Raw genomic sequence first — 26868 nt, forward strand, 5'->3', positions numbered from 1 at the left:
AAAAAAAGAAAAAAATTGTGGTTGACTGGGTATGGGGTCGACGTTTCTCTCAAAGACTGCTTCCAGCTGAATAGTGGGCATTGGTTGGCTCTTGCGGGGATGAGGAGTATCTTGTGAAGTCCTGGGATGATGGTGGAGGTCCTGGAATGACGTTCTGCCATCTCTTCGTTCTGCAGCTGTCCATCCGTGCTGTGGTTGGGGACCTTCTGTTTAACAAGATACTGTTGACATAGAAAGAGCTTAGAGAGAAAGAATCATTATTATTTTATTTTGGAGTTGGCATTTGTCTGAGGTAGATTTGGCCTGTCCAGATAGAGGCATGTGACATTTACCTGAGGTAGATCTGGTCTTAGTACTCTGCTTAATTTCTATCTGAGACAAGCCTCATTAGAGGTAGTTTATTTAAGGCACCTGTTTTCCTTAGGCAAGCCTTGCTGGAGGTAGTTCATTTAAGGCACCTGTTTCCCTTATTAGGTTAGCACTTAGGAAATGCAGGTGATCAGTTGCTGAGTATTGAACAATGATAAATTGTTGTATTACATTATTCCTTACCGCCTGGATATTTTTGATGGTCCTTTTACCTCCGGCTCTGTGTGGCCCTGGTTGGGAAAGGGAGGGGTGATACCTTATTCCTCTGGAATTGGTGACAAGGCAGTGGATCCTGATGTCCTCTGGAGCTTGAGAGTGAGAGCCCCTGTTTGTTTCACTGTATATGAAGAGAGATTTTTCTGGGATGGAGGTGAGATAAAAGGTTTTAGGTGAGACAGGTGGACCCAGTGAGGAAAGCCCTCGAGTTTAGCAGCTGTGGGGGTCACAAGAATTACCTTGAAGGGTCCCTGCCACTTAGGGGAAAGAGGTAAAGGGCACTGGCCTGGAGGAAAGAGAAGAACCTGATCCCCAATGTGTATTGGAGATGGGCAAGGATTGTCACAAGGCTGAGGCAGTGAACAGTCCGCATAGCTCCATAGAATAGACCTTAGGTGACATAAAAGAGGAGTTAACAGGCTATCTGGAACAGTTGGAGGCTTGTAAAAAAGACCTGGTGTTAGAATTGGTCTGAGGAGATATAACTTTCCTGACGGTGGGCATATGGGTAAAATCGAGCTGTAACCCTGAGGAGGTGGGAAGCCTCCAGCATGGCCATTATATGGCCTGAGTTAGATACGGATCCTCCTTTTGCTGTGAGAAGTCCACACTACCTCCAAATAGCAGCGTGGGACAGGAGGATATTTGGAGTCTGTAGAGTTAGTGGCTAGGAGGAGAAGTAGGAGAGCTGTTGGAATGTCTGGGATGAGGCGAATGTGTGGAGCGAAAAGAAATGGACGTTCCTGCCTTAGCTAGGAGATCCCTCCCCATTAAAGGTACAGGGCAGCTTGGCACCACTAAGAATGTGTGTGTGAGAGGGATGCCTCTGAAAATACAATTAAATGGCGGTGTCTGATGAGGCAGGTAAGGCTGTCCTCTGTACCTGACAATAAAGGAGAGGTGGCATCCCAAAACTCCCAGGACTGAGTCAGTGGCTCTGGTGTCCAGAAGGAAAGAAACGGATCACTTCCCTGCTGCGTTCTGGGTTCCCTGCCATGTCTGTAGCCAAGCCTAGGTCTGTTGGAGGTCTTAGCTTGATGTACCCATGCATCTTGGTGCCTGGGGGCAGTCAGCTGACTCTTTGTCTTTCTAGGCGGCACTTTTAACAAGGCTGTTGATGGCCTGGCAGGGCATTCGGTAGCCCGTGGCCTTTTCCTCATTTAAAACAGGGACCCAGCCGGGCAGTGGTGGCGCACGCCTTTAATCCCAGCACTCGGGAGGCAGAGCCAGGCGAATCTCTGTGAGTTCGAGGCCAGCCTGGGCTACCAAGTGAGCTCCAGGAAAGGCGCAAAGCTACGCAGAGAAACCCTGTCTCGGAAAAACCAAAAAAAAAAAAAAAAAAAAAAAAAAATAAAACAGGGACCCAACAGCTTTTGGGAGTCAGCGAGTGCCAGCACTTGGCAATTTTGTTTTTGGGCTTTTATCTCTTCCCTGGCACACCTTAAATGCCACAGATGACTCTTTTGCCTGTGGGGCCAGGAGCCTTGCTCTCCAGATGCTTAAGTTTTAGTCGGGGAGGTCTGGGGAACAAGAGATAGATTTTCGTCCTTATCCTGAACTATTTACTGGTTTTAGGGCAGCCTTACGGAGGCCTGTCAGGAGACAGGTAATAAACCTATCTCTGGCTAGACAGCCACTCTGGGTGTTGTAGTCCCAGTGTGGCTCTCGGTAAGGAACCGCCTCAGCTCCTGGGGGGTGTGAAAGGTTAATTTGATGAATTTCGTCTGCATGAGTCCTAGCCTGCTCCCATACCCGCTTGCGCTCCTCCGGGAGTAAATTATTAGAAAGTATCATGTATATATCATGAAAGGTGAGACTATAAGATTGAGTTATATATTGAAATTGTTTAATAAAGGAAGCAGAATTAGACGTATAAGAACCCAGCTTACTTTCTATTTGAGAGAGTTCTGTTAGAGAGAGAAGATGGAACATGAATTTTAATTATTGGTTCCTTAGCAAGATCTAGAGTCAGAGATTCCGGAGTCAGAGAATCCTCTGGTTTATGTATAGCTAGGAGCATATGAGCAGGAGAGAAGGAAACGAGAAGAGACAGTTTAGCATTGAGAAAGAAGAAAGCAACTCTTTCCATTTGCCTGAACGCCAACAGTGATTGGATAGCTCCCGCAAAATATCGGGATCCAAGGAGCCGCTTGGCAGCCCTTTTTGTTATTTTGTAAAGCATACTTTGGCCACTTTTTTTTTTTTTTTAACATAGACGAGTTAGCTTAGAAATCTTTATGTAAGGCATTAAACTGAGAGGTTTTAAAGCTTAAAAAAATCAACAAGACAGCCTAATGGAGAGGAAGGACTAACAGGGTTGGAAGCCTTGTTTCCCATGTCTGCAGCGGAGAGGCAGAAAAATAATTAAAAAAAAAAATAAAAAATAAACGTGATCCGGAGCCAAGGCCCCAGGCATCCCCAAGGCCAAGGGCGGATACCGGGCTCAGACTGCTCCTTGACTCGTCAGCCACAGAAGCAGGGTCCCCCTCCACGGTGAGAAAACGATTCCCCGGGAATCCAGACGTTTGCCCCTTTGTCAAGGAGATGGACGTGCCGGCCTCACGTGGCTCCCAGGACGCACCAACGGCGGTGGCCCTAACTCGAGAAATATCTCAGGCTGCAGACTTGGGAGATGGCTAGAAAAGTTAGGCCTGTGATAGGGGCCGACCGTAGCCAATGAAGACCGTGGTCAGGGGTTCCCTGGTCTCAAGAATACGTGTGAGGCGCCGGACTATCAATGGTCGTTTTCACAGATTCAGGAAACCGTTTATGCTGGCTGAAAAATGGGGGGACTCACCAATTGAAGAAAGCGGTGTTGGATGTAATTTGGATGCGGTTCAGGCGAATGGAGAGTGGTCTGTCGCGTACGGAGCAGATTACCCGGTTCGCGGGTTTCCAGGCGCAGGGCGCCCAGAAGCACCCGCTCGGTTTCGGCACCAAAATGTTAGATATTTAGCTGTGTTGTGTTCTTACCCTGCAAGGAAGTGTCACGAAACACAACAGAATCCGCTTATAAGAGTTTATTAGAAATAAAGGGATAGAGAGTGCGCAGGCCTGTGGGAGAGACACGTGCGTGGAGAAGAGGAAGAGGAGAGAAGAGAGAGAGAGAGACCAGATCCTGCTTTTTTCATTGAAGGGTGGATCCCAAAGTCTTCACTGCTTCCTCCATACCAGCATCCCTTCCCCTGGTGCTGCACTGCCTCTGTTGTGGCTGTACTCTGGGGGGAAGCTGTCCCTGCTCAGCTTTCTGCCTGCAGTTTTTTGGGTGAAGGCTCTGGCTGCAGGGGATTCTGGCTGCTATTTTTCTAGTACTGACTTGAAAGGGAGATAGGACTAGCAGAGAGGATTTGCCATGTTCTAAGAGGTTTTTCCCCCTAGGGCAATTACAGGAGACTTTCCCCTTCTGATAGATGTTACTTCCAGGTGAATCTAATTTTGTCCTTACAGAAAGGAGTAAGATGTGAGAAGGAAAGATCTGAAAAACTTTCAGTTTTTGAGAGAGAGAGATTACTAGGTTTCTGCTCAGGGCTTAAATCTGAGCTGTCTACAAGCCAAAAGCTTCCACAATAATTTTTTCCTGCTCATTTTCTTTTATAGTATTTTTTCTCATGACTCCAATTCTTCCCAGTTCATAGTCCCATAGTTGGAAAATCAAGGACATAGCTCCTTTGTCTTGTTGCTTATTTTATTCTACCTTACCCTGTTTCTTTTTATCCAATATTCCTAAATTCTAAATTTCTTCTTACACTATATTCCTATATTTTTCTTACTTTTTTCCTTAATTTTTTATAGGTAGAAGTTAAGAGAGAGGAAAAAAGAAAGAAATCCAGATAGAGAGAAATACTTACTGCAGCCTCACCTTTAACTCTAGCATTCAGCTGCTTTACTTTGACTCCTGAGAATAAAATACCTTTGCCATTACTTTAATTCCGTATTGAGCATGCCCCCTTATGCATGCAATGGCCCCTAATTCTCCTTTCACCAAGTCCTTGTACCTGTTTGGGCACCATCTGTCGGAGCTCAGCTGGGAGACCAGTTCCCACATTTTTTGACAGGGTACTCTTGAGGAGTGAGAGATAAGAGATATTAGATAGAAGGATAGAGGGAAGAGAAACAGAAACACAAGTAGCCTGCATCAATATCCACCAGCCCCTCCTGTCTCTTCTAAAGGACCTTTTATAGGAATGCCAAGGGGTGGAGCAAAAGACCTCCCCATAGCACAGCTAAGTGCAGACCCTTCCAATCACCTGGTTACCATGCATGTGGTCAACAATCCTCTAATGCAGCAGTTCTGGGTAAAGCAAGCTCAGATCTCACTAGAAAACACTTGTTGGTCTCCACAGATGTCATAGTTTTCTTTTCTTTCTTTCTTTCTTTTTTTTAAAGCTGAGTAATACTCTATTGTGTATAGGTACCACATTTGCTTTATCTATTCTTCAGTTGAAGGGCATCTAGGTTGTTTCCAGGTTCTGAGTATTATGAATAATGCTGCTGTGAGCATAGTTGAGCAAGTGTTCTTGTGGCATGATTGAGCATTCCTCAGGTATATGCCCAAGAGTGTTATCAATGGGTCTTGAGGTGGATTGATTCCCAATTATCTGAAAAGTTGCCATACTGATTTTCAAAGTGGCTGTACAAGTTTGTATCCCCACCAACAGTGGAGGAGTGTTCCCCTTGTGCCACATCCTCTCCAACATAGACTGTCATCAGTGTTTTTGATCTTAGCCATTCTGACATGTATAAAATGGTATCTTAATTGTTTTGAATTGCATTTCCCTGATGACTAAGGATGTTAAGCAATTCTTTAAATGTCTTGCTGCCATTTGAGATTCTTCTGTTGAGAATTCTCTGTTTAGAACTGTACCCCATTTTTAAATTGGATTATTTGGTATTTTGATGTATAGTTTCTTGAGTTCTGCCAGATGTTGGGTTGGTGAATATCTTTTCCCATTCTATAGGCTGCAATTTTGTCTTATTTACCATGTCCTTTTCTTTACAGAAGATTCTCAGTTTCAGGAGGTCCCATTTATTAATTGCTGCTCTCAGTGTCTGTGCTACTGTTGTTATATTTAAGAAGTTGTCTCCTATGCATTTTCATTCAAGGCTACTTCCCACTTTCTATTCTATCAGGTTCAGTGTAACTGGATTTATGTTAATGTGTTTGATCCACTTGTACTTGAGTTTTGTGCATGCTGATAGATATGGATCTATTTGCAATCTTCTACATGTTGACATCCAGTTATGCTGGCACCATTTGTTGAAGATGATTTCTTTTTTTCCATTGTTCAATTTTGGCTTCTTTGTAAAAAATCAGGTGTTCATACGTGTGTGGATTAGTGTCAGGGTCTTCAATTCAATTCCATTGGTCCACATGTTGGTTTTTTTTTATACCAATACAAAGCTGTTTTTATTACTATAGCTCTATTGTAGAGCTTGAGGTCAGGGATGGTTATGCCTCCAGAATTTGCTTTATTGTACAGGATTGTTTTAGCTATCCTGTTTTTTTTGTTTTTTTTCATATGAAGTTCAGTATTGTTCTTTTGAGGCCTGTGAAGAATTGTGTTGGGATTTTGATGGAGATTGCATTGACTCTATAGATTGCTTTTGGTAAGATGGCAATTTTTATTATGTTGGTCCTACAAGGAGATCTTTCCATTTGCTGATATCTTCTTCAATGTGTTTCTTCAAAGACGTAAAGTTCTTGTCGTATAGATATAGATCTTTTATTTGTTTGTTTAGAGTTATCCCAATGTATTTTATATTATTTGTGGATATTGGAAAGGGTGATGTTTCTCTGATTTTTTTCTCAGTCCACTTATCATTTGTATATAGGAGGGCTGCTCCTGTTTTTTTTTGAGTTAATCTTATAGCCTGCCACATTACTGAAGGAATTTATCAGCTGTAGGAGTTCCCTGGTAGAATTTTTTGGGTCACTTATGTATATTATCATATCATCTGCTAATAGCTAAAGTTTGACTTCTTCCTTTCCAATTTGTATCCCCTTGATCTTCTTTTGTTGTCTTATTGCTCTAGCTAGAACTTTGAGTATTATTTTGAATAGATATGGAGAGAGTGGACAACCTTGACTTGTTCCTGATTTTAGTGGAATTGCTTTAAGTTTCTCTTCATCTAATTTGATGTTGGCTGTTGACTTGCTGTAAATTGCCTTTATTATGTTTAGGTATGTACCTTGTATCATTACACTTTTCAAGGCTTTTATTATGAAGAGATGTTGGATTTTGTCAAAGGCTTTTTCAGGATGTATTGAGATTATCATGTGGTATTTTTCTTTCAGTTTGTTTTTATGGTAGATTACATTGAAATATTTTCATATGTTGACCCATTCCTGCATCTGTGGGATGAAGCCTACTTGATCATGGTGGATGATTTTTTATGTGTTTTTGGATAGTTCTTTGTTTGCCAGTATTTTATTAAGTATTTTTGCATCAACATTCATGAGGGAGATTGGTCTGTAATTCTCTTTCTTTGTTGTTTCTTTGTGTGATTTGAGTATCAAGGTAACTGTAGCCTCATAAAAAGTTTGGCTATGTTCCTTCTGTTTCTACTGTGTGGAACAATTTGAGGAGTATTGGTATTTATTTGCTCTTCTTTGAAATTCTGGTAGAATTCTGTGCTTTAACCATCTGTCCATGGGCTTTTTTTGGTTGGGAGATTTTATGACTGTTTCTATCTCTTAGGGGTTATATGTCTATTTAAATTGCCTATCTGGTCTTGATTTGATTTGGGTATGTGGAAGAAATTTGTCCATTTCTTTTAGATTTTCCAATTTTGTGAAGTACAGGTTTTTGAAGTATGATCTGATGATTCTCTGGATTTTCTTGTTGTCTGTTGTTATGCTTTCCTTTTCTTTTCTGATTTTGTTAATGTGGATCTTCTCTCTCTGCCTTTTGGTTAGTTTGGATAAGAGTTTGTCTATCTCATTGACTTTCTGTAAGAACCAACTCTTTGTTTCACTGCTTCTTTGTACTGTTCTCTTTGTTTCTATTTATTAATTTCAGCCCTCAATTTGATTATTTTCTGGCATCTATTTCTTCTGGGTGAGTTTGCCTCTTTTTGTTGTAGAGCTTTCAGGTATGCTGTTAAGTCACTAGTGTGAGATTTTTCTAACTACTTTTTGTGGGCATTTAGTTCCATGGATTTTCCTCTTAGTACTGCTTTCATAGTGCCCCATAAGTTTGCATATGTTGTACTTTTATTTTCATTGAATTTTAGGAAGTCTTTAATTTCTTTCTTTCTTTCTTCCTTGACCCAGTGGTGATTCAGTTGAGCATTATTCAGTTTCCATGAGTTTGTAGGCTTACTGTTATTTGCGTTGTTGTTGAATTGTAACTTTAGGCCTTGGTGATCTGAAAAAATACAGGAGGTTATTTCAATAATTTTGTATGTGTTGAGATTTGCTTCGTGACCAAGTATGTGGTCAATTTTAGTGAAGGTTCCGTGGGGTGCTGAGTGTTTGGATGGAATGTTCAGTAGATGTCTATGAAGTCCATTTGAGTCATAACATCTGTTAGTTCCCTTCCTTCTCTGTTAAGTTTCTGTCTGGCAGACCTGTCCTTTGCTGAGAGTGGGGTGTTGAAGTCTCCTACTACTAGTGTGTGGGATTTGATGTATGATTTAAGTTTTAGTAATGTTTCTTTTACATATGTGGGTGCCCTTGTAGTTGGGGCATAAATGTTCAGAATTGAGACTTCATCTTGATGGATTTTTCCTGTGATGAATATGTAATGTCTTCTTGATCTCTTGATTAATTTCAGTTTGAAGTCTATTTTGTTAGTCATTAGAATAGCCACACCAGCTTCCTTCATGAGTCCATTTGATTAGAAATCTTTTCCCAACTCTTTACTCTGAGGTAGTATCTGTCTTTGAAGTTGAAGTGTGTTTCTTATATATAGCAGAGGATGGATCCTGTTTTCATATCCATTCTGTCAGTCTGTGTCTTTTCATAGGTGCAGATGAATTTCTAAACAGTCTTATTAAATAAGAAACACAAAGTCAAATACAGAGGTAACAGCTGAAGAGATCAGAGCAGTAGCCATGACTAGCCTTAGCTTTCCACCAGCAGTAGCTTCCACAGAGAGAGCTTCTTCCTGTGTAACCTGTGTTTTTATTGCCTTCCTAATCTGCCTTCTCTTTGGTTCTAAGTCCAGTCACATGACTTCCTCATCACTGCCTGGCTATACAGACTTCCAGGTCTCTATGGTTGGTACTGGGATTAAAGGCTCATGTCACCATGCTTAGTTGTGTCCTTGACCACACAGAGACTCTGCCTGCCATGTGATTGGATTAAGGTTTGGGCTACCACTGCCTGACTTCTGTTTATGATGATTTGACCTCTGATCTCCAGGCAACTTTATTTATTAACATACAAAAAAAATCACATTTCAGCACAAATAAATTATCACATTTTCCCTTTTTATTCTAGTAAAAATAAAAAATGTTATAACTAATATAAGAAAAACTATATACAATAATTACGATAACTATATATAATATATACAAGCAATAAATACCTCAACAACATATTTTGGTAAGTAATGTACCTGAATCACTTTCTATCTGAACTTATATTACTAACAGAGAACTATATTATAATGTCTTTCAAATTTATACACTTTACACCTCTTTAGTGAGTTTATTTTCTGAAATTCTTGCCAAGGAAAACTATAACTATCTAGTCTTCAACTAACTATAACTATAACTATCTAATCTTCAACTCCCTCAGAGACCCAAGAAGAAAATAATATTACCTAGTAAAACAGGAAGTGCAAGCAAGCAGCTTCCAAAAAAATGTGAATTGACAGAAACAGTCAGCTGCCTGGACAGTCACCTGATGTTTCTCCACAATGTTGGGGCATCATCTTCAGCCTATAGACTTAGCATATCTGACAGACTCATTTGTGAAGTAGGATGTACACAAGGCCTACAGTTTGACCTCACATTCTGTGATAGTAGTCCATGTACCAGATAAACCTGAATTCTACCAGTGTTCTGTCATGATTCAGGATTTTAAATTATTGAAATTGTTGGTGTTTTTGGAATTCAGCTGTTCATTTTTTCTTGGCTTGTGGGTGGCTTCATCTTGGCATCCCGTTCTTCTTCACATCCCAATCTTGGCTTATGGGTGGTTTCATCTCTTTTATTAAATGCCAGTGTACCATTGAGAGGTTAGACTCCATCAGCCTAGTTACTCTTTTAAGAATAACTGTTTCAGCTACTGTTCCACTGCACACCAGAAGCTATCGGTCCACTGCCAGTTTAGATGCCTTCAAAGAAAGGGGCACTGTACCTTTTCCAGATTGCAAAGGCCACTTCAGCAATGGTGCCATATTGTCCTGAACTCAGAGGATGCCTGTTTCTAAAGACAACCACATTTGTCTTGGTAAGGATTGGTAGTCCTTTGTTTTGTGTCCTGTCTGTCCATTTTGTCCTGTTTATCAGCAGTTGATTCAAAGACACTTTGTTGTCCAGTGGCTAGCTTTTGCCATAATTAAAGTTAACTCTATATGCTGTCTCTTCAATGCCCATATCTTCTCTGAAGTAGATTGGTGCTGCCAGGAGCCGACATGTCTCATAGTAATAAAAAAAGAAAAAATTCTAAGTTATTAAAACATTTTAAATGCCATATTCTGTAGCTCTCTGAAGGGTTTGAAGATGATCTGTCTATCTAAAATATATCTCTGCTTAGCCTTGAAAATACACCTAATATGACTACAAGTTCAATTGTAATGTCTAACTACTAACTTTCATTTCTTTATATCCTAATAGTTGGTAATAATAATAATACTCAAGGATTAGCAAGTTGCATTATATTGTTAAACAAACTAAGTACAATATCCTGAACAAGATTGGAAATATACATACAGCATTTTCTAGCAATATCAATCTCAATATATATAATTTGTATACAATATATAAAAATCCAATCCAATGAAAAGTATTTAAGACTAGTAATTGTCTTTTAAAAGTAGATTCAATAATCTATTTTTTTAACTATATCTTATCTATATCCTCTCTTCTTTTCAGAGTAGATTCAATAATCTACCCTCTATTCTATCGTTTCTATATATGTTTTTTTTCCAAACAAGAACATTAAATCTAATCTCCTTTGCTTAGCCTTTTTCCTAACCATTAACAACAACAACTTGTAACCAACCCTCCTAAACAATGAAAATTATCCCAGACCAGAAACCCATTGAAAGACCAAAAACCACCCACCCCACTCCACCTCTTTGGGAATGTGGGTGTTGTGTTCTTAAAATTGCTTCCTGCTGGTTGTTGGCGAGGGCATCTTTATTCTGAAAATAAAAATTTTGGGTTAATTGTCAAGTTCTTGGAAAGGTAGCTATATCATTTGTTGTCCAATCTTTGCATAATGCCAAATCAGGGCTTATCTCAAGTCCTTGTTCAAGTAGTCTGTGAAACTGGATCATCTCAGCTAGCCATCTCGAAATTGTTCTGAGCAGTTTGTAGTCCGAAGCTGATTTGTGGGTGATGTTTGTCAGCTTAGTGGTATTATTGTCCACATGGAATTGTTGTTGTGGGGCCCCTTCATCTTTCTGGAGACTTCACATTCAATGTTAGGCCTAGTCATGATTCTCTTAAAAAAAAACTGATAGATACTCAAACACAAAAACGTATATAGGCAGCTAAATAAAGCCTTTTTTCTAGAATTAGTTAGTACTCTATATGACCATTAATTTATCAAAAGTTTAATATATATAAATCTTATAAATTTTGATATAAAATTTATACCTTAAAAAAGTTCAAAGACTCAAAATAGAATCAAAGAATTGAGATTAGTAGCAATAGAATAGTCCCTTACTTTTTTTTTGTTTTCTCTTGTCCCATATCAGAAGATGGCACTTTCTTCTGGCATAATTCAGAAATTTTGCATTTTCCTTTTAACACATAAGCAAATTGACTCAATTGATATTAAGTGATATTAATGACCAGTGATTGTTAATATCTGTTATTTTTTTGGTAGTAGTTTGGGTATGTTTTTCTCCTTTGGGATTTTCTGGTGTGATATTATCTATTGCCTGTGTTTTTGTGGGTGCATCTAACTTCCTTAGGTTGTATTTTTTTCTTCTAGGGCTGGATTTGTGGATAGGTATTGTTTAAATCTGTTTTTTTTCATGGAATATCCTGTTTACTTCATCTATAATGATTGAAAGTTTTGCTGAGTATCATAGTCTGGGCTGGAATCTGTAGTCTCTTAGTGTCTGCATAACATCTGTCCAAGACCTTCTAGCTTTCAGAGTCTCCATTGAATAGTCGGTGGTTATTCTGAGGGTCTGGCTTTATATATTACTTTGTCTTTTTCTTTTGCAGCTCTTAATATTCTTTCTTTATTCTGTCTGTTTAGTGATTTGATTATGATGTTGTGAGGGGCCTTTTCTGGGGGGGTCTAGTCTATTTGGTGTTCTATAAGCTTCTTGTATCTTCATAGGCATTTTCCTCTTTAGGTTGGGAAATTTTTCTTCTATGATCTTGTTGAATATATTTTCTGTGACTTTGAGCTGGTATTCTTCTGCTTCTTCTATCCCTATTATTCTTAGGTTTTCTTTTCATGGTGTCCCAGATTTCCTGGAAGTTTTGTGTTATGTCTTTGTTGGCTTTAATATTTTCTTTGACCAACAAATATATTTCCTCTATTATATCTTCAATGCCAGAGTTCTCGCTTCCATCTCTTGCATTCTGTTGGTTATGCTTGCATCTGTATTTCCTGTTCATTTACTTGGATTTTCCATTTCCAGCATTCCCTAAGTTTGTGCCTTCTTTATTGATTCTGTTTCCATTTTCAAGTCTTGAACTGTTTCCTTCACTTGTTTGGTTGCTTTTTCTGGCTTTCTTTAAGGAATTTATTGATTTCTTCCAATTTTTTGTTTGTCTTTTACTCTATTTCTTTAAGGAAAATTTTCATTCCTCTTTAGAGGCCTCTATCATCTCCATAAAGTCATTTTAAAGGTCATTTTCTTCTGCTTTTTCTATGTTGGGATGTTCAGGTCTTGCTGTTGCACTGCTAGGCTCTTGTGATGCCATATTGCTCTTTAGTTTGTTGAATGTATTTTCGCACTGGTGTCTACCCGTCTCTTCCTCCAACTGGTGTAAGTGGTGTCTGTGTCTCAGGAAACCACTATTGGTCCAATCAGAGCTGGCAGAGACTGTGTCTCAGGGAGTCACTGCTGTATTGCAAGATGGGTGGGCTTGGGGGGTGAGTGGGGCTTGTAGATTACAGTCTTCAATAGTGTGGTGGTGTGAAGGCCTGCTCACAGAGTCTTGCCTGCTGGCCTTCACACCACCACACTAAAACTGGGGCTGTAATTAATGTGGGTAGGGGTCATGGGTTGTGCCTTGGGGCCAAGGGCCTAGAAACTGGAGTGACCAGCTGGGAGAACAGTCACTTACCTCTTGGCTCAGTTGGAGCTGATGGACTCTGTGTCTCAGGGAGCAGTTGTGATCTCAGGGGATGCATGAGTTTGGGGGATGGAGTGGGGCTTGTAGATTACAGGGTCTGATGGAGAAGGTGATGAGATGTATGCCTGCAGGAATCTTTCCTGCTGGCCTGCAACTGGGGCTGCAATCTCATTAATTTTCAGTCTTAACTTAATGCTGTCCCTTGATCTTGTTTTTAGCCCTTCAATAAAAACTCTTCTTCTGTATGTCATTGCACAAATGTGCCAAACTTTGCTCAATCTACCTCTGTATTCCCATAAAACATTTTCTCCCTGTCATCAAGCATCTGACTCTCCATATTAGATTCTGAGAGTGCCATAGCTCCTTGCCTCTGAGCAATTTACCTTTCAGCTCTTTCAGGTTGGTCAAGTCCCTCTTGGTTCTTCTACTGCATTGGAGATCACCCTTAGGCTAGTATGGGGGTGATCATTTTTTGCATTCGCCACTGACCATTGCAAAAGGTTTTCATAATTGGTTAAAGTGCTTAGAAGATTTGACTTGAGGACCCAGGCATAGATGGAATTTCTTATCAACTTCCTTCCACCTAAGGCTCAGGGAATATTGAGGAAGAGGGATTGGAAAGAATAAAGTAGCTGGAGGGAAGGGAGAGGTGCTGTGAAATCCTATCTTCTGGACATGACATGGGAGTTGCACACAGGGACTCACAACAGCCTTGATTACTTGCACAAAACCTACACAAGATCAAACTAGTTAAAATTCTACCATGAAGGGGTAAAAAGTTTCCAAGGCTCCACCTCTTGCTAAGAAGCTATTGGCAGTTGATGCTTCTTGAGGAAGAGTTATATTCCTTTGAGGGTGTGGCCATTGATAGGTTGCTCATGCCCTAGTGGATGGTCCATTCTCATGTGCCTAAGGGCATCTTCCTGAGAGCAGCAGAGGCGTGGTCCCTGATAGTTCCACTAGGGTCTGAAGGTGCTATTGAGTTCCTGCTTCGCACCTGCCTCTGTGATGTTTTCATGTCTGCAGATGCACAGGACACTACACCAAAGGAATTTTTATAGTTTTAGTAGCTGCATTATTATTATTATTATTATTATTATTATTATTATTAATTTTTTTGGTTTTTCAAGACAGGGTTTCTCTGTGTAGTTTTGGTGCCTGTTCTGGATCTTGCCCTGTAGACCAGGATGGCCTCTAACACACAGAGACCCACCAGGCTCTGCGTCCCAAGTGCTGGGATTAAAGGTGCACGTCACCGCCGCCTGGCTGCTGCATTATTTTTGAAAAGCTTTATTAACGAATGATTTACATGTTTAGCTTGGTAAATTTGCAAAAATTATGATATATACTCTTACTTCAAGCATGAGAATGTTTTTTTCACTGGAAAAATTTCCCTTAGGATCCTTTATGTTAATCTTTGCCTGGTCTCTGCTCCCTGGCAACCACTTGACTGCTTTTTGATGGAATACTTTGGAAATTGCATATAATTTAGAAACTTCAGTGCCCTGGCTATCTTATCATGGAAAAGGAATCATTGTAACTGGTCCTGTTACTAAGTTCATTGTCTTTGAGATTCAAGTGGTGCTGTCCTTTACTTGACAGTGTCATTTCATATATGAACACACACATTTCGAACAAACTCTTGTTTATTCTTTGAGAATTTCATACATGTAAACAATGTATTTTGAGTACATCTACCTCTCAACTCTCCCCTTCCTCTCCTGTAGGAACCTCAATACATCTTCCTCCCCATGTTTGTACTTCCCTCTCCTATTTTTGTAATGAACTGAGTCCAGCTAGTGCTACCTTTTGGAATACTGGCATACCATCTTATTGTCTTGATCTTGTGTATGTAACCAGAGCTGCAGTGAGTTCATGAGTACAATGGCCATGTCATGTTCAAAAGACAGATTTCACAGCATCCTTTCTCACCCTCTAGCTCTTACATTCTTTATGCAACTTCTTCCATTATATTTTCTTAGTTTGGGGGCAGGGTGTTGACATAGCTGTCCCATTTGGGACTGAGCACTCAATGATCACTTATTCCAAGCACTTGATCAGTTACAAGACTCTGCATTAACTGCTGACCACTGCACAGAGAAGCTTCTTTGGTTAAGATTGAGGGCAACCCTAATCTATGGGTATATGCATTAATATTTAGAGGGCAGATTGAAAGCATGTCCATTTAGCAAGATAACAGCAGTAGGTTTCCATTAGCATCTATCACTTCCCACACCTTGGGCTTTTGACAAAGTTTACAATATCAGACATGAATTCTCTCCTATGGAGCAGGTCTCAAATCCAATCCAAAAGCAGTTGGTTACCCTTATTGTGGCAATATTGCTCCAGGGGGTATGTCTTACCTGAGAAGTTGTACATGGGTTTCCTGTTGTGGAATACCAGTGATGGGTTTTCTCCCCTAGGCACCTTCGTAGTCCCTTCTGAGACTATGAAAGCTAGCCATCAGAGAGGATGTTTTCAGGAGAGTTTCTTGATTTCTCTATGCCCTTTAACCAAAGTGTATTATATCTTCAGGGATAGAGTTTACCATCTAGGTAACGTTTTACACACTCCCCAGTTCTCTCCCTAGGCAACTGTGATGACTAGTTTTTGTCAGTTTGATACAAATCTAGACACGCCTGGGAAGAAGAACTCTCAACTGAGGAATTGCCTTCATAGGACTGGCCTGTAGGCAAATCTGTGGAGGATTTTCTTGACAATGACTGATGGTGTGGGATTGTATAAGAAAGCAGGCTTGGCAAACCATGAGGAAGAAGCCAGCAAGCAACTTCCCTCATGGTTCCTACCTCTGTTCTTGGTATTTCTGACCAATAATTCACAGGTAAGTATGGCCTGCTTGCAACTAAGGTCTTCATTTAATAACGCTTGTCTTCTAAAGTAAGCACTGTCTACCCACGAAGATACTTGAATGCACACACACATTTTACAACACATCTCTATAGGTACACATTGGAGTGACCTGTTTTTGACTACTTTTAATCAAGCTCTTTAAGAACTTTTTCAAACATGGGCTTTGTGATTGGTGTTGTCATTCCACAGGGCTACGGACCTAGGGCAAATACTGTGGTGATATATTATATATCAAATAAAGCTTGCCTGAGGATCAGAGGACAAAGTCAGCCAGTAGTGGCACACATCTTTAATCCTACCACTCAGGAGGCAGAGATCCGTTTGGATCTCTGTGAGTTCAAAGCCACCCTGGACTAATAAGATTGATTCAGTCTAGGAAGAAATAGAGCCTGGCAGTAGTGGCACACACCTTTAATTCTAGTACTTTAAAGGGAGTCACATGCCTTTAATACCAGCACTTGAGATCTCATGCCTTTGCAACAGTATTTGGAAAGCACATATGCCTTTAATCCCAGCACTAGGAAGGAAAGGATATGGCTGGGTGGAGAAAGGCATATAAGGTGTGAGAATACAGGAACTAGAAGGCCTTTTGCCTGAAAGCCCTTTTGGCTGAGGATTCAGAGGCATTTGTGAGGTGAGAAGTTCCCCTAGCGGCTGATTCCTTTGTCTATCTGATCTTTCAGCATTTACCCCAATATCTGGCTCTGGGTTTTTATTAAGACCATTTAAGATTCATGCAACAAGTACATGTTTAATTTTTGAAGAAATTGCTAAACTGTCTTCCAAATGATTATACAATTTTGCATCTCTTCCAGCCTTGTATGATGGTGTCAGTGACTCTATGTCTTTGCCAACATTTGGCCTTATAGGTCTTAAAGTGAATGGGAATGTGATTGAATCTCATTTCATGTATTTCTATGATGTTTGAGAGTTTTCTCTCTATCTGTTTCTCGATCCTCCCCTAATTTTGTCCTCTTTCCACAGAAACACATTGAAGAGTCTTCTTCATTCCACCTTCTTTTATTAGGGCCTTGGCCATCATTAGCACAAAACCCTTGAGTGATGGTCTAACAAATGGCAGAAAAACATGGGCTATCCCAAAGGTGAGCTGAAAAAAAAATCTCAGATTAAGAAGAAGTACCAGGAGATCTAGGAAACATGATGAGCCTGGTTCCCTGACTCTAAGATTAGAGTAACTGGAGACTTCCCAGCCTTACAGCACAGCAGTTCTCTGGTCAGAGAATTTAGAATAGAGACAATATCTGCCAAAGAGGAGTTCATGGACTGGACAGGAGTGCAGAGAAGTAGCTATTGGGAAATAAAAGCAAGACTTGATGATGAGAGGAGGCAAGAAGCATGACTGCCATGCTAGGGGAAAGAGAAACAAGGAGGAAGTATTTCAGTGCTAGGCTGAGGGTTCCCAGGACTGCTGGGGCTGGAATTGTGGACCAAGGCCAATTCTCAGACAACAGTACAGACTGACACTGACCCCTACAGCACATCTACCAAGAGGTTAGGCTGGGCCTCATGGTAACTCCTGATCCTGTAGTCTTTGATGCATCCTTCCAGGGTTCTTTGTGATTCTGAAACTCCTATTTATAGACATGTCTCCACCTTTTATCACAGGCTATGAAAACCCAGACTCTCCTCACTCTGGTGCCAGCAATGCTTCAAGCAATGTTCATAGAGTGAGACCTGGGAAGACTGCTCAGTGAGTAAGGAAGCTTTCTGCCAAGCCTGACAAACAACCTGAGTTTAATCTTGAGGACACACATGCTAGAAGAAGAAAAGAACTGACTTCTGCATGTTGTTCCTTTGCTTTCACATAGTGCCATGGTACATGAGTGCCCATACATGTGCATGCATGCATGCACATGCACACACATAATGATAAATAAATGTGAAAAATTAAACAATATTTGTAAAGTAGATTGATGATTGTGAAGTTTTTGACCAATAGAGTAGCCACAATATAGAGGTGATTAGAAAAGGAGGACTTAGGTGTACGTCCCGAGTGTAATGTGTACATTCATCAAGGAGAAAGACAACCTGGTCCTGAGCACTTATTCATTTGTTGTCTTCTTCTTCTTCTTCTTCTTCTTCTTCTTCTTCTTCTTCTTCTTCTTCTTCTTCTTCTTCTTCTTCTTCTTCTTCTTCCTCCTCCTCCTCCTCCTCCTCCTCCTCCTTCTTCTCCTCCTCCTCCTCCTCCTCCTCCCTTCCCTCCAGACACGACCTCCATACCACCCCTCTTTCCAGTCACTCCTCTTGATTCTGGCCCTTCTGTCCTACCCCAAGCCCACCTGCAGTCAATTCACTTCTACCCAAGGACCTTGTCAGCTGCTATTGCCCCTCTACAGCTGCCCTTTCTGCCACACTCCTCACTATTTTCTGGAGAATTTCCTGTATTCTTGTCACATCAGCTTGGCATTTCCTCGCAGTTCATCTCTGCGAGTTGGGGTCCTTCCAGTCTCCACTCTGCTGTCCCCTCTCCTCAGTAGCTGTTTCACCCTTAGGCTGGACTCCAACTGACCTTGAAACGCTGGGGAAGGGATCGAAGAAGCTTCACTTTGATAGAAAGGCCAATAAGCGTGGCCATGCTGCAGTGTGGAATGGTGGGTGTGAAAGCCACTGCCACTGTGCTCTCGGGGTCGCTAACCTGCGTTGACAAGGGAGACTGTAAAGATCACACGAGCGCCCCCAGCACAGAGACCCTCCCTTTAGTTTACTGATTTGGGCAAGTCACCTAACTTTCATGGGCTTCAGGTTTAACATCCATAAACTGGAAAAACCACCTCCCTGCCCACAGATCCTCTTAGGTGCTTGTGAATGGAGAACGCTGGTCTCTAATGCATAATGGAACCTTTTAAATTATTTGAACAAGGGAGATTTTCATTCTCTGTGAGTGGCTGTGGAAGTGGTTGGAGCCATTAAACATCAAAGGGTAATAATACTGTCCCTCTGGCATTTGGTTCTGAATGTGCTCTCCAGCGCTGACTGATGAAAAAGGCTCACAGCAAGGTTCCTTGTCCAGGGAGATGCAGAAACTCCCAGCCCCCCCACCCCACATTGCACTAGGAGGGCCCTGTGTTCTGTTCTCCATGTGCTCGATCTGGACCTGGTAAAAGAGTGTCTTCACTTCCGGGGCAGCGGGGATGTGTCAGGCAGTCTGTAGGCCCTATTAGTAGCTGAGCCAGGATGGCACTATGTCAGGGTGTGGTGTAGGCCTTTATGTCTCTCACCCCAGGACATCCTAATGTGGACCCTGGTGACCCCTGCTAGGCCACTTGAATCTGCTCTGCTCTGAGGAGACAGCACTTGCTTTATCCCTCAGCCCCTCCCTAACAGACTTTCTCCTTTGTCTGCCAAGGCAAGCAGAAACTTCTGCCTGACCTCATCCTGTTTCCTGTTTAGAAAAATCTTTGGCTCTGACTCCCGAGGACAGAATCACTCACAACCACTAGAGGGCAGAGTTGGGTCCCATCCTCTCTGTCCCACCTAGGCTTGGTTTCTCAGGGACTATCAAGTTGGCAGGGTCTTATTGAATGTCCAGGATGTACAGGAGTGAGCACTTATGCTGATTTTTCACAACATGGTCACAAACTTCCACCCTTTCTGGGGCCGGGCTTCCTCACTAGCAGACAGCTCACTTCATCTTGCAGCATGGCACAACTTTCTCAGGAGGATTCTCCCTTGAAGAAAAAGCATTAATAAGGAGAATCTCTCAACAGGACCATTTTAACAAGGTTGTCTGTTGCTGTAAGAAGCGTCCAGCATCAGTGGTGCTTCAGTAAGTGACCTGGACACAGATGCCATCCATGCTGTGAAGGTGCTTGACTGTGGGTGTCTGAAATGAGGATGGGGGTGTCAGGAGGCCCAGACATGTCCATCAGAAGAGATTGCTCTCCCCTGTCTCCCTGAGCATCTATTCATCTATTGAGGGCCCTTCTGCCTTTTACAATTTCCTGCACACTTCTGGTTCTCGTGACACTCCTATTCTCCTTGGTCTTCTAGTCTTTCATTTCCATTGTTACCTTATTTTCACTCTAAGTTTTTTATTTATCCTCTAAACAAAACAAAACTCCCCACTTCTATTTTGTCTTTATATAAAAGTGCCAAATCGTATTGTCTGCAAGTGTTTTCCTAAAACATTTTATCTCTGTCATCACACAGCTAGATCCTTCTTCCTAGACCCGAGATGGCCATAACCTCTTGCCTCTGAGAAACTGCCTTTCTGCGGTTCATGGTTTTCCCAGGTTCTTCAAGTCCCTCTTTTTCATCCACTGCATTGAAGACCAATCACAGGAAATCATGAAGGGACACCTCTTGCATTGCTCTCAATGGACACTAGAGGGCAGACAAAGATAAAGTTCAATAAGGTGCTAGACAGTCTCTGAGCACAGGAAGACAACTACCTGATAGTTCTGCTGGAGCCTGAACTTACTGCTGGTTGCAAGGACGTTTCAGCAGATAAACAGGGCACTTAACCAAGAGTGCCTTTTCTTCTTCTTCTTCTTCTTCTTCTTCTTCTTCTTCTTCTTCTTCTTCTTCTTCTTCTTCTTCTTCTTCTTCTTCTTCTTCTTCTCCTCCTCCTCCTCCTCCTCCTCCTCCTCCTCCTCCTCTTCTTCCTCCTCTTCCTCTTCCTCTTCCTCCTCCTCCTCTTCCTCCTCTTCTTCCTCCTTATCTTCCTCCTCCTCCCCTCTTCTTCTTTTTCGAGACAGGGTTTCTCTGTGTAGTTTTGAATCCTGTCATGGAACTTGCTCTGTAGACCAGGCTGGCTGTGATATCACAGAAACGCCTGCCTCTGCCTCCCAAGGGCTGGGATCAAAGATGAATGCACCACCATCCAGGAGCAAGAGATTTTTTTAAAGATTTCAACAATAGTCTTATTTTTGTAGACCTTTATTGTCAAGTGATGAGTATGCACTCAAATTCACTCATTTATTCCATAGCTTAGTATATTGGAATAGAATATGAGGCATGTAATCACACCCACTTCATGTATAAGAATATTTATTTTCTGACTAAGCAACAAATATTTCTATATGTTCCTTTTCATAAACCAACGACCTGAGCCCTATTACCTGGCAACTAACTGATTCCTTTCTGGATTTTAAGTTTGGAAATAGAATATAATTCAGAAACATCAGAGTCTTGTTTACCCTATCACAGAGAAGAATCATGTGTGAGAGGTTCTGTCACTGAGATAATGTCTTTGAGGTTCAAATGGCATTTTCCTTTGATGGTGACTGAACACACCACTTGTGTGTTCTGAGTGACTTCAGGTTTGAGCTACTTTGATCAAACTGTCATGCTCTTTTTCAAACAAGACTTTGACTGGGCATGTTGGTACATGCCTTTAATCCCAGCACTCAGGAGGCAAAGGCAGTTGAAAAGGTGAGTTTGGGCAAGCCTGGTCTATAATGTGAGTTCTCAGACATCCAAGGCTATGTAGAGAGACCCTGTCTCAAAACAAACCAAAATACAAGCAAACAATCCAAACCCATGACTTGATGTGATGCCATTCACTTGTTTCTCCAGGCTAAAGTCCTGGAAGTAGAATTGTTGAGTCATAGAACAAATGTGTGGAACTTTCAGAGAAGATGTTGCCTTCCCTGATCACCATGTAATCATTTTCCTTCCCCTCTAGCCATGTGTAGCTGTATCAGATGCTCCATGGCTTTGCCAACACTTTTGCCTATGGGCCATAATCTGCTTATAATGACAGGGTGTGTGGTGGTGCCTCATTTCAGATGTTTTCCTGAGCTTTACTCCCTTCCCTCTACACACACACACACACACACACACACACACACACACACACACACACACACTTTGACAATTTCCTCATATACAGAACATGACTGGTGAGACTTTCCAGTCCACATTTCCTATGGTCTTTCCATCATCATTGCAGAGCCTCTGTAGACAGTGCAGTAAGTAGCAGAGTGCATGGGGACCCTCCTTCAGCTTGGTGCAGAAGCCCAGGATTCAGAAGATTACCATGCTGTCTGTCCAGTTAACTGAAGAAACTGGTCCTAGGACAGGGAGCTTGGAGGAGCTGAGGGCCTTCAACCTCCATACTCCAACTGTTCCTTCAAACAGGGGATTGAGGGCAGAGAGAGCATTGCCTAGGCAGGAGCTGTGACCACAGAGTGTGCTGAGGAGGAGACAGATTATTGAGGGCAGGGTGATAGGACAAGCCATGGTTGTACCATACCAGGGAAATGATCAGAAAACTGCCATGGAATAAGTCTTTCTGTGTGGTTCTGTGGGTTCTGTAGACCTCTGGGGGACTGGAAAATGGAACCAAGGCCCGTTCTTAGGTGGCTCTAAAGTCTTTCTGAGATTGAACCCCATGACACTACATTTGGGAAATCAGGATGGGCTAGGTGTGAGCATCTGATTCTGTCCTCCCAGATGTAGTCTGCCAAGGTTCACTATGTTTCTGCAACTCCTGCTCCATGGCCTGTATTTGAACCTTAATTCAGGCCCCAGGAGTCCAGACTGTCCTCAGTATTAGAGCCAGTAGGCTCCAGTGCACGTGGGTTAGCAACTGTGAACTGGATAGAAGCTGGCCACCAGAGTAGCTACAGTAAAGAGGCCAAGGGACTATGCTATGGTGGCAGAGTCTCAGTGTACTTCAGTGAACAGTCAAGGCATAACAGGGAGGGGCACATGAAGACCTAAGATCAATGTAAGGGATGAGGAACCCTGAACTGGGACTCAGGAACTGTAAGTCCTGCAAGTAGGGAGGTGTTTTCAGGGTGGTGGGCATGGGCATGCAGTTCCCCTTTACCGAGGTCACATTCCTCAGTTCCATTCCATTCTCCATCTGTGACATCCTGAGTATGCATCTATTAAAAAAAGCTGCCTGCTTTCTAGTTATAGCTTTCTGCTTTATCCTCTTTACACCAATTTTGATGAAATTATTAAGGCCACTCCAAGTAGTTAAAAGGGAGGTTTATTTTGTGGGGTAACTTACAAGTGAAGGGATAGTTTACAGGGTCCGGGAAAGGTGTGGTTCAGTCCGGAGGTGTTCTCTGGACAACTCTATTCAGTCTACCTCCAGCATCCAGGGTCCAGGAACCAAGAGAGCCAGCCCATCTGGATCTCGGGTCTTCAGGGTCCTCTCTTTGCTCCACCTTGTAGGCATGATAGTTACCTAAACCTTATTGGGGGTTGGAACTTCCAGATCAAAGCTGGAATGGCTACCCACTACACAGTAATACTTTAATAGACCTGTGACTGGGTAATAGGTCTGAAAATGGAGACTTCAGATTTGGAGAGGTGGCTTCAGAGTCCCTGCTGTGCCTCCCAAGGGGACTAAAGAAAGAGCAGGAATGGGAGGCAGCTTTGCCTCACTTGCTGCTCATTGGTTCCCACCATGCAGCCCGGCCAGTAGAGTAAGGACCTTGGCCTGTCCTACCCTATTGCTCCTACTCTGCCTCCTGTCCTTTGGTTCAAAGTTCCTGTCCTGGCAAGGTTCATATATTGTGACATTAACAGGAGGTCGATCTACACAGCAGCACAGACTCAGGACTGGGAGCTAAGCATGCCTTCAGACAGACTTCCTGGATGGCTGAATTCTCTGATTTCAGGGCTTCTGCTTCTCGTTATCTGCCATTGCCGAGAGCCAGTTGAGCAAAGAAGAGAGTATGCTTATGTCACCATCAATTTTGTTCTTTGCTCCATTAACTTCTTCCATCTCTCTTCACCTGAGAATACTGATCCTGGTGCTGAAGTTTTCCTAACATGTCTTTACTGAATCCCTCTGAACTAGATGATGTCTCCTGTTGTTGCTGACATTCTGGTAGAGGAGTATTTGGGAGACACTGAAGACCCTGAGATTCTTCTAGCACAGTTCAAGGAGATGATGGAAGATTTCATGTTTGTGGCCCCTGGCTTGCAAGTAGCACATGCTCAGAGTGAATATATCTATAAATATGCCTCTGGGTTGGGACGCTCATTAATGGTAGACCACTTGTTTCATATGCATAATGCCAGGTGATTAATCTCCTGTAGTGTCACAAAGAAAAAGAGGCCTGGTTCCACGGAGATATCTCAGAACTGTGGGTCCAAGGACAGCACTGTTGTGTCCAGGTCCCCATTTATGTCTTTATTTGTTCTTTGGTCCCAGGCTTCTGAGGACTCTTACCTCAGTAATTCCTCATGTCTAGAGTCATAGCGTAACACCTCCAGGCCTACACGAGGAAAGTGACATAATGATGTGCTAGAACTTCCTCAAATGACTCAAGGTCATGATTTAACCAAGTTCTTTCCAAAGGCTCATGCTTCAGCTTTGGAGTCCATACTCCCCTAAACTCCCAGCCATTGTAACAACTCTAGATCAAGGTATCTCACACAAAAGATGAGGCAGGACAGGTCCAGGTAAGAGGCAACTATGTCACGATGTGTCTACACTTCCAGGTCCCCTTGCCCCTGTCTACTTCTATGAGTTCCAGCACCCATCCAACTTCTTCAAAGATGTCAGACCACCTGATGTGAAGGCTGACCATGATGATGAGATTTCCTTTGTCTTTGGATCCTCCTTCTGGGGCAGCAAATGTGAGTCTTCTCTTTTCTGTATGAATAGGATGGGGACCCAGATGAGAACTGAGGGATGACTGAGCTCACTGTCCAAGTGAGGAAACTGAGGTTCTAGGAGAGCCTTTCTCAGCCATCTTGTAACCCCAAATGGTAAACTAGGACTGTAATCTGAATCCTTTCCAGGCCACATTGTACTTTCTGTCCTGTCCCTGCCCTAATGGTGGTTTCAGGCCTGACATCCAAGGGGGACACTTAAAGCCATGATGTTTTCTTAAGTGGCTATGCCTGAGCAAAGAAAGGGCATCTGGACTAAGAATAAGCTGGGGTGGAGGTGGTGGATTCAGTTAGAGCCTGCGGCAAGAAAGGGAAGGGTGGAAAATAAAAGGAACTGGATCTAGGCAGGTGGGGAACATGAGCACCAGAGGTAGGTTGTAGTTGGGATTGTGGATGTGGCAGCTGCATGTGGTGTCTGGGACCTGGACGTCTGTCTTCCTCATGGCTACAGTTGACTTCACGGAGGAGGAGGAGCTGCTGAGCAGGAAGATAATGAAGTACTGGGCCATCTTTGCAAGACATGGGTGAGAAGACACATCTCTTGAATCTCCCAGGTTCTCCTCCTGTTTGTGGTAGCATCATGAGCTTATATAGATGCTTTATCACATGATAGGCTATTCTTCAGGGACAGGTTCCTCTCACACAGTTGTCCCATCTGAGTGTCCTTGTCCTTGGATTCTGGCCTGCTTCATGCACATTATTGACCCAAAGTAGGGGATCAGGTCTGGGCACAGCATAACTCACAGTGGTCCTCACTGGCCTCTAACATGGGAGTGTGTCCACAGGAACCCCAACAGTATGGACCTGCCCCACTGGCCTGTGTTTAACCAGGATGAGCAGTACCTGCAGCTGGACATCCAGACTAATGTGGGCTATGCTCTGAAGGCCAACAGGATGCAGTTCTGGACCAAGATTCTGCCCCAGAAGATCCAGCAGCTGAAGGATGTTGAGAACAAGCACACAGAGCTGTAGCATGTTATGCACCATAGTGGAGTGCTGAGTAGAACTGGAGTCAACCTAAGGTGCCCACACACTCAGAAGAGAGGGGTGACTCCTTCCTTCATGTGTCCATGCATCCCCTCTTCATGTATCTGTTCAGCTAACACTTAAGTGTGTTACTGGTACCCTGTTTGTCTGGGTTCTGTCTTGTTTCACATATTTAATAAATTTCTCCATGACCGTGTGTTTGTGTGAGCCCCAGTGGATGCCAACATTGCTTTGTATCCTAGTAGACCTGCATCTCTTCCTCTCTTCTTTACCTCATCTTCTCCCAATCCTCTTTCTCCTCTTTCCCAAATCCTACATTTCTGCAAATGAATCAGAAGTTCTGGACAGTTTTGAACACACCAGTTGTTGGTGGGTATTGAAACCCTGTGTGCATCTCTCATCAAGTCCCTATCCATTATCTATGAGTTGAATATAACCTGATTAGTAACAGCATTGGTGTCTTAGTATATTCAAGATGCCATGAAAAAATCATAATAAGCTGCAAGCTGAGAGTTGTAACAGATGTGTGGCCCCACTACTAGCAAGACTGAGGTGGAGGGTCTAATGAACTCAGAAATGCAAGAGTAACATGTTCTAAATATGGACACTGCATGTAAATATATAATAACTATAGAGATGAGTATGTATATCACTGTGTATTTAAGTATGTATCATAAACAGTATGGCTTATAAACAACAGAAATTGGTTCCCAGATTTGGTGATCATGAAGTTCATGATTAAATGCCATTAGCTTTGCCTGTGGGGATGGGCTTACTCTCTGACTCAAAGATTGCCCCATGTGTCCTCCTTGTTTACATAGACAAACAATGGTGCTAATAGCCTGGCCACTGCTCAGTGGACTCAATCTTATAATCATGACATTGGACATCAGGCTGTAACATACAAGTATGAGCCACAAAAACTTTCAGAATATAGCATCCAAGGTCCTCTCATCAGCCAGCAAGGCTAACAACAACTGCAAACCTGATTAGCTATGTCTCCATAGATTGTCACCTCTGATTGATGGTGTAATAATCCACTTATTTATTTCTATGCTGTGCTCACATGGGGAAAGGCCTTTTTTTTTTTTTTTTAAGTTAGTAGCATGTCTAGGCCTGTCCATTTTTCCTTGATCCTGGGACAGTGTGTGTGTGTGTGTGTGTGTGTGTGTGTGTGTGTGTGTGTGTGTGTGTGTGTTTGGCAAGAAGAACCACTTTAGTTCTTTGCTGTCTGCTTACATCAAGATTTGTTTTTATTCCAAGGACTCTACAGGTGTGGTGAGACCCTATTTGCATGACCACAGCACAGATCAGTGAAGATGTTTGACTGTGAGTTAGGGTAGATGGGTTATGAGGTGTGTTCAGCAGAAGAAATGGTCTACCTGA

The 26868-nt window shown here is 42.3% G+C and overlaps 1 protein-coding gene across 1 annotated transcript; it reads left to right on the top strand.

Moving 5' to 3' along the window:
• Positions 1 to 3430: 3430 nt before the first annotated feature.
• On the top strand, positions 3431 to 25486 carry LOC114703527 (acylcarnitine hydrolase-like). Its single transcript, XM_037206476.1, has 4 exons — positions 3431 to 3528; positions 24272 to 24459; positions 24947 to 25019; positions 25281 to 25486. Exons 1-4 carry the CDS (start codon positions 3431 to 3433, stop codon positions 25465 to 25467), a joined length of 546 nt encoding a protein of 181 aa, XP_037062371.1. The 3' UTR covers positions 25468 to 25486.
• The last annotated feature ends 1382 nt before the right edge of the window (positions 25487 to 26868 follow it).

This window comes from Peromyscus leucopus, chromosome 5 (assembly GCF_004664715.2).
Source record: "Peromyscus leucopus breed LL Stock chromosome 5, UCI_PerLeu_2.1, whole genome shotgun sequence".
In the NCBI taxonomy this organism is placed as follows: domain Eukaryota; kingdom Metazoa; phylum Chordata; class Mammalia; order Rodentia; family Cricetidae; genus Peromyscus; species Peromyscus leucopus.